This window comes from Mercurialis annua, linkage group LG2 (assembly GCF_937616625.2).
Source record: "Mercurialis annua linkage group LG2, ddMerAnnu1.2, whole genome shotgun sequence".
NCBI classification, from domain to species: Eukaryota; Viridiplantae; Streptophyta; class Magnoliopsida; order Malpighiales; family Euphorbiaceae; genus Mercurialis; species Mercurialis annua.
This window is the reverse complement of record NC_065571.1, coordinates 138,336-146,777: the sequence shown is the minus strand read 5'-3', so window position 1 is coordinate 146,777 and position 8,442 is coordinate 138,336. Positions and strand designations below refer to the sequence as shown.

At 28.2% G+C, this 8,442-nt stretch overlaps 1 protein-coding gene across 2 annotated transcripts; it reads left to right on the top strand.

The window, feature by feature from the left end:
• Positions 1–404: 404 nt before the first annotated feature.
• LOC126666923 (bet1-like SNARE 1-2) lies at positions 405–2,445 on the top strand. 2 transcript variants are annotated; one of them, XM_050359840.2, is made up of 6 exons: positions 405–515; positions 647–803; positions 1,364–1,420; positions 1,512–1,571; positions 1,678–1,763; positions 1,984–2,445. In XM_050359840.2, exons 1-6 carry the CDS (start codon positions 502–504, stop codon positions 2,006–2,008), a joined length of 399 nt encoding a protein of 132 aa, XP_050215797.1. In that variant the 5' UTR covers positions 405–501; the 3' UTR covers positions 2,009–2,445. The 2 variants fall into 2 exon arrangements, with proteins under 2 accessions (XP_050215797.1, XP_050215796.1); XM_050359839.2 differs by having other exon boundaries at positions 406–515; positions 2,070–2,445.
• The last annotated feature ends 5,997 nt before the right edge of the window (positions 2,446–8,442 follow it).

Here is an 8,442-nt window from a genome sequence, read left to right as displayed (position 1 = left end):
GTCTTAAACCCTAAACCCTAAATCTTAAATCCTAAACCCTAAACCATGCTAAACCCTTAATCATGTTAAACTCTAACCCTAAAATTATAAACCCTAAAATTTTAAAATCTAAATTCTAAATTTTAAAAAAATGGAGTTGAATGTTGGATGAATAAAAAAATAGAGTTAAATGTTGGATGAAATAAAAAGGTTGGGTTAAGTGTTGGATAAAATAAAAAGGTGGAATCAAGTGCTGGATAAGAAAAAAGGTGGAATCAAGTATTAGATGAAATAAAAAGATGGGATTAAGTGTTGACAGAAAAAAAATGCTTAAGTATTTTTAGAATTATTTTTAATAATCAAGTGCTGAGTGTAATTTCCTCAAAAGAATATATTACTAGTATTTGGTTTCAGTTGGATAGCTTGATAAAGGCCCAGGCCCACAGATCATCTCTCTTGTTTCCTACAGTTTCTCACTAATCAAGTTCTTCGCTGGAAGCAGAAAAGTGATGAACAAAAGGCATGAGTTACAGAAGGTTAGTGAAATGGATTTGATACCTGCTTGATTATATTTTTAATTTGTGAGTTGGAATGATTGATTATTTGTTTGATTTGATAAAGTGAGGCTGAGAGTCATAAGTTGATTCTAAAAGTTATTTTGATGCAGGGATATTCGCAATTCAAAATCGGCTCTCTTTGATGAGGGTCTCGAAGAGGGCGGTCTCAGGGCCTCTTCTTCATATTCCCATAGTCATACTATTAACCAACATCATAACGACGAAGCCGTGGACAGTTTGCAAGACAGAGTCAGTTTCCTCAAGAAAGTAACTCTCAAACTTTTTACATTCTATTTCACCTGAATTACAAGTGCCACTCCACCCGATTTGATCTTTATTTCTTGATTTCAACATTTTTTGAATCATAGAATAGATTGTCATTATATCTGGTAGGAATCTTCCTGTTCAATGTTCATATAAGCTTGTTTCTATCACTCCTGACATATGGTTACCATGTACTTGAATTTCATACTGCTCACCCCCAATTTTACATCTTAAACACTTTGATCCTACAACAGGGAACACTTACAATCACTATCATTTTCTTACCATGCACCCTTGCTCTTCTAGATTCCCCATTTCTAAATTCAAAACATTATATTCCATCAACATTTTTGTCATGCCTCTATTTGTGTACATACATACATTCCTACCAGAATCTTCACTGATGCTGTTTATTAGAAATTATTTTGTGATATAATTCGGTGTTACGCAAATAATTTTCTTAATGGAATCTTTTGTTAAGAAAAAAGTCGGAAAGTTGCAGCCTGAAGCTTTCTGGTTTATTATTTTTGTATTTATATTGGAGGTATATTTCTTTTGTGCAGTTAACAGGTGACATTCATGAGGAAGTTGAGAGCCATAATCGTTTGCTCGATCGGATGGTATGCAATGCGTTTTCTTGATCTAACATACCCGACTTATTGAAAACAGTTTTGGATTCTGTTTTTTGAATAGACTGTATTGTAAAATCAGGGCAACAAGATGGACGTATCTAGGGGTGTATTGTCAGGAACCATGGATCGATTCAAAATGGTATGGAACTTGCAGTATTCTTTCTATTTCACATCAATATTTATGTTTGTTTTGTTTTCATATGTTCTTGGAAGAGGCTGGGTAATATCAGGCTCTTGTTGAGTAGGTATTTGAGAAGAAATCAGGTCGGAGAACATGTGTACTAGCAGGGTTTTTTATTGCCTCATTTTTAGTGATATACTATCTTATAAGGTAACATTGCTTTCTTCATAACATTTCTATCAATATGTATTATTGCTGACAGAATAAGGGTATCGATATTTGATACTACAGTCAATTGCCCAAGGCTCTGATGATGCTATGTTACTACACTTAAATAATATATATACATGCACAAACTTTCAACTTTCAACAGTGTGGTTCTTTCCTAGTAATATATGTGTTGGCTATGAGCACAATAGCGCATGTGCAGGCGATGGCCGATGAGCAATTTGTAAAGATCATTTCATGGATGTATGGCTCGAAAAGAAAATTGATGTTTGGAGGTTGAATTTGCAGGATTCTCAGATACGCCCAAGCTTAAGGTAAATTTTCGGGACCACACCCGTTATAATCTTCAATTATGTGATGGAAGTTGTGGCATAGTAGACAAAATGCTACAAGGATGCTCTGCAGATATTCTGATCTTGCTGTTGAGAATTAGGAACTCATCCAAACACAAAGGCTCATGAATGGTGTTTTAGTACACAATAGTTGATTATACATGAGTACACTAAGCACCTTGTAGACTAATATGTGAAGGCGCTTATTTGCCCATGTAGTGTTTTTTTAACTACATTGTTATTGTGAGGGTATGTAAACAAAAGCAGGAATTATGAATACATAACGGCATTGAGTAGAATTGAAGTTGTGGAAAAATCGGTTTTTACTTTCACCTCATGTCATAATTCGAGCTTATTTCTGGAAGCATTGCATTAGTTACTTCAGCGCCATAGTACTTGGTACTCGAACATTGGCACTCTGACATTTTAGGCATTAAAGGGGTCGTCATTGAACTAGCAGTACAATGATAAACTTGCACACTATAGAAGGTTGATGGTTGAATTTTTGATATTATTTATTTCCTTAAATAAAAGTTGGTGCTCGTAATATATATATGTGCATATACCCTTTTATCCAGTATTTCACCTACTTGTTACTGAATATAAATTGAATGCAAAGAGAAATTTATTAATTAAAATCCGAAACAATTACAATAGTAAGAAAGTTGGGGAAGTTATTGAATCACCCATGTTGAAATTGGTATAAGAAATAAATAAAATTATTTTAATAATTGTTTTCCATGCACCTTGAAAATCCAAGAGCGAATGTAATAGGCTTTATTTCGGAGAATTATGGACTAAATTATTAGATGAGAGAATTAGCAAAAGAGAAAATTAGGATAAATATTCTATTTTTAAAAATAATTTGGTTTCCTACCTTAACAAGGAAAAGATAAAGAAAATATCTCACCTTTTTATTGTTTTTATTTTTTTTACTCTAACACATGTTTATATTATAATTATGTCTAATTTTTATTATTATTTTACTCTAACCATTTTTTTTTTACTCTAAGTGACAACTGTCACTTTTTTCTCTCTCTTTCTTTCTTCTTCTTCTCTGTTTGGTTTTTCCCACCATTTTTTTCTTCTTCTTCTTCTTTTCTTCTTCTTTTCTTTTCCATTTTTATTCTCTTTTCTTCGCCGCTCCGCCATCAATCCGCCGCTGCTCCGCCATCGTTCTATTGTCGCTCTCCGTTCGTTTCATATTTGATTTTAGAATTTTTTTTTTAATTCGTGGTGATTAATACGATTTATGTTAACTTTCAGATCTAAATAAATTACTCTTTGATTTTTTCAATTTTAGATCTAAAAATCTGCATGAAAACGATTTTATGTTGAAAAAACGATTTTCTGCACAAAAAACGATTTTCAGCAAACAAAACAGCATCTGATTATCATATGAGTATCACTGCATTATCATCACATTATCATAGCACTGCAGAAAAGATAATTTTTATATAGAAAAACATCCTCCGATTATCATATAAGTATCACTATATTATCATGTAATTATCATAACATTGCAGGAAAATAAATTCTGCAGAAAATAATGTTTGATTATCATATCGTTATCATAATATTATCATATATCGTTATCATAACATTATCATATGATACTTACATGAAAAAAAAATTACATATGATAATGTTTTATCATATGATAACGAGATGATAATATTTATGGTACATATATGATAACATCTATGATAATGTATGATAAAATAGTGTTTGATTATCATGTCGTTATCATAACACTGGAGTATGATAATTAGATGATAATGAATTATGATAAGGTTATGATAATTAGATGATAACGTACGTGAAAATAGAATAACAAAAAGATTCATGACACCGATATGATAACCAGATGATAATAAAATAATAAAGTTATGATAATAGTATGATAATATGATACATATATGTAAAAAAATTACAGAAATATTATGATAATGAGATGATAATATAAAGATAATATGATACTTGTATGAAAAAAAAATTACAAAAAATTATGATAACGAAACGATAATGTGAAGATAATAGTATGATAATATGATACATGTATGAAAAAAACAATTACAAAAAAATTATGATAATAAGATGATAAGGTGAAGATAATAGTATGATAATATGACCTTATTATACTTCATTATCATACTATTTTCTTCACATTATCATCTCGTTATCATAATTTTAATGTAATTTTTTTCATATAGCTATCATATTATCATACTGTTATCAGAATTTTATTATTATGTCGTTGTCATAACATTATCATTTAGGTACAATAATACATTATCATCTCGGTATCATATGATTATATTATGATAACGAGATGATAATACAGTAATAACAACATGATAATCAATTTTTTTTGTAGAAAATCATTCTTAATGCAGTGTTATGATAACAACATGATAATACAGTGATACTCATATGATAATCAGAGACTGTTTTTTTTATAAAAAATCTTTTTTTCTGCAATGTTATGATAATCAGATGCTGTTTTTTTTTGCAGAAAATCGTTTTTTCATCATAATATCGTTTTTTCAGACAGTTTCAAACAGTTTCAAACAGTTTCAAACCGTTTGCAAAGGTCTCAAACTGTCTAAAACAGATTCTAAAAAATACTTTCCAATAATTTATAGAATAACAGTTTCAAATAGTATCAAACAGTTTCAAACCATTTATATAAAAAATAACAATTTCAAAAAAACAGTTTCAAACCATTTATATAAAAAATAACAGTTTCAAAAAAACAGTTTCAAACCCTTTACAAAGGTTTCAAACAATATAAAACAGTTGCAAACCGTTTCCAAAGATCTCAAGCAGTCTAAAACAATTTCTAAAAAACACTTTCAAACAGTTTAAAAAATAACGGTTTCAAACAGTATAAAACAGTTTCAAACCGTTTACAAAGGTTTCGAACATTATAAAACAGTTTCGAGAAAACAATTTCAAAAGATTTCTAAAATTAATTTAAAACATTTGAAAAACAGGTCAAAATATCATTAATGAAGAACATTACGATTTTTTCAAAAAAAGTTGTAAAAAATTCCAAAAAACGATGCTACAATAATTTAAAACAACATAGAAAGAAAAAAGTAGTAGTAGAAGAAGAAGAAGAACTTTCTCATCTATCACCATCATATTATCTCTTAAACTCTTTTTTATTCAAATTTCTTTGTCTTGGAGTTCATTTGTATAATATGAAAAATAGAAAAAGCAGATTTGAAAAAAACGAAAAAAAAAATTGCAGAGGAAAGAAGAAGAAGAAGAAGAGAGAGAAAAAAGAAAAAAATGAGAAGGAAGGAAGAGAAAAAGGAGAGAGAAATGAGAGAGAAGAAAAAAACGAAAAAAGAAAAGAGAAAGAGGAAAGAGAAAAAGGAGAGAGAAAAAAAGGAAAAATGAGGTATGCATGTGTTTAAAAGAAGAAGAGTAAAAATACAAATAAGTTATTTTGCTAATTGAGGTACTACTGAAAACAATAGAAAAATAGAGTAAAAAAGTAAATTTTTGGAATTGAGGTATTTAGAACAAATAAGTTAAAAAAATGAGTGTTTTGTGCAAATTCCTCTTATTAGATTGATCCAATTTGACTTAGAGAAATTTAATTTCTAAAAATATCACTTTTTTTTTAAAAAAAACTTTCTTTTTACTATGTTTTTCTAAAGACTTTCTTTTATACCAGATTTTTTTATTTTTATTTACTTTTATACCAGATTTTTTTATTTTTATTTAATTTTATACCAGATTTTTTATTTAAAAAAAGATAAATAAAAAATAAATAAAATATAAATAACGATGCATAAAATATTTTTAAGTTTATATTTATAATATAAAAAATAAACAAAAAATAAACCAAAGATAAACGTAAAATAAATATGACGGATCAATCAGCAGTTTATCTATAAAAAAACAAGGTTAAATCTGTAATTTAGCCATCAGTTTAAAGAGAAAAAAATACAAAAACATCCCGCTTTTCAGTGGCTAAAAGACACATGTGGTTTTTTTGTAGTTTTGTACATATTTTGAGACTATTATAGTTCTTTTGTATTATTTTTAACAAACTAGTTTCGCATTACGTGCTATACACGTGGCTCGTAACGTAACTTCTCAATGAACATATTAGTAAATTTATTATAATTATATCAAATTTTCATTTATAATTAATAGTAAAAGTAAATATAATATATTCGGTTATTTAATTTTTTCCATACTGAATTTATTCTTCTTTTGGTTTTATTAATAATATCTTTAAAAATATAAGATAGAGTTTTAAATAATAATATATTGACCAAATACAGTATTTTAATTGTGTAGTTCAATCAAACTAAAAGATAGGTATTCCTACTAATTTGGAGACAATTTAGTTATTACATACTAAAAATTAAATGGGAGATAATTTAGCTACCTATTCTAATTAGGAATTTAATTACAATAGTGATTAATGATTAATTAAATAACTAATTAGTTAATGACTATATATAAAACTTTTATTTAGTAGTAAACTGAAAAGGATTATTCAGTAAATTTGCCTGTCCCCCCCCCATCCGTGCTTTTATATATAGTATAGATATGGTATATTTGAATTTTTTTTATATGGTAAAAAAATAAGTCTTTCACTTTTTCTGGTATTTTTGCAAAAAACCCTTTGACTTATATGAGTATGGTCCATAAATTTTGTTGAAATCTAGAGTTATCTCTGCACAACGGAAGATTAACAAATATTTGATTGAGAACAATTCGATAAGATCAACAAACAATCAAAAAATATAAAGGTATACTTAATAATTATTAAAAAAATTATTTATAGAAAATGATTTAGAAAAATAATTATTTAAAAAAAATAATCATTTGAAAAAAATAATTGAGGGAAACCCAATTCCACATGGTAGTATTATGAACCGAGTCCTAAGAGATTCGCCCACCGAGACGGATCTCTAAACTCGCTGAAAAATGATGAATTAAAAAGAACTACGTTCGAGTTCAGGAAGACCGAGTACTACGAGGCTTGTCCAGTTAGAATAGAATCCATATAGGTTTGCCAAAATAGTAAAACGAATCCCATAGTATTCCATAATCAGATCCGATGCGGAATTTCAAAAATCCAGAATTTTAATATAATTCAGATTTAATATCGACAATAAAGAAGATTCTAGAAGAACAAGAGATATTTTTTAATCTGAAATCATATTCCAACTAAAGAGTATGATCCTATTTAAAAGACTTATTCCTAAACAAGACTGACACACTAAATAGGAATTCCTTTTCTATTTGAACTCATATATTAATTAGAATCTCTTTTCTATTTAAATCTATAAGGTATTACTTAATGACAGAGTCATAATTTTAACTTTAACAGAGCCAAATTACAATACGTATTATACAAAAGCATAATTTTTAAAATTAGGGAGGGCTAAATCATAAATTTAAAAATTTTAGGAACTCAATTTAATATTTTAAAAAATTGGAGGGGATGCTCAATATAAAAGGATTTGAGGTATGCCTATATACATATTGAATAAATAATTATAAACAATATCTTTTTAAACTCAATACTGACTTAAACATCAGAGTACTCATCAGACAACCACCGTGGATCAGCATTCTAACCATTATTTTACAGATTTACACCCATTGAGAAGACATACTCCATCAATTGGTGTTGTTTATGAGAAAAGCTTGACAAAATTCAAATGACAAAAGGTACAAAAAAACCTCGTAGTTTTTATAAAAGTACTGATCAACCCTTTTATTTTTTCAGGAACAATTAAGCCCTCTTTGTTTTCAAATAGAACAAATAACCCCTTTCGTCCAATACCATTAGAAACACTCGTTAATGGCTGACATGTCTTACATAATCAAATAGGGAAAAAGTTTAAAATTAATTTCAATGTTTACAATATTTATGAAAATTTGAGAGGGTAAATGTCCATAAAGTAAACTAAAAGATTTTATTTGTTCGATTTTAAAACAACCTGGGTTTAATTGTTCAATTTTAAAAGTACGAGGACTTAATTGTGACAAAAAAGGTAAAAGGGTTCATCTGTACTTTTGAGAAAAAGTCGAGATTTTTTTGTACTTTTTGCCACTTCAAATCGAAGAAACCTTTTTAATAAATACATATTAAAGGATGAATTCTAAAGAAAATGATCCCAAGAATGAACGACCTATGGGAGAGAATAACTCAGACCTAATAATCAAAAAGAAGAGGAAACCCAGCAAACAGAAATAAGGAGAAAGATGATAACAAGAAGATGAAGAAACCCTTTTAGAGAGAAAAGGAGAAAAAAAAGACCACCATCAAGAACAATCCAAATGATAAAAAG

Excerpts from the sequence above, each read along its gene's own strand:
- LOC126666923 (XM_050359840.2), top strand. Across the intron at positions 804-1,363 it reads GAGTCAGTTTCCTCAAGAAA|TTAACAGGTGACATTCATGA; the intron begins GTAACTCTCAAA and ends TCTTTTGTGCAG. Across the intron at positions 1,421-1,511 it reads ATCGTTTGCTCGATCGGATG|GGCAACAAGATGGACGTATC; the intron begins GTATGCAATGCG and ends TTGTAAAATCAG.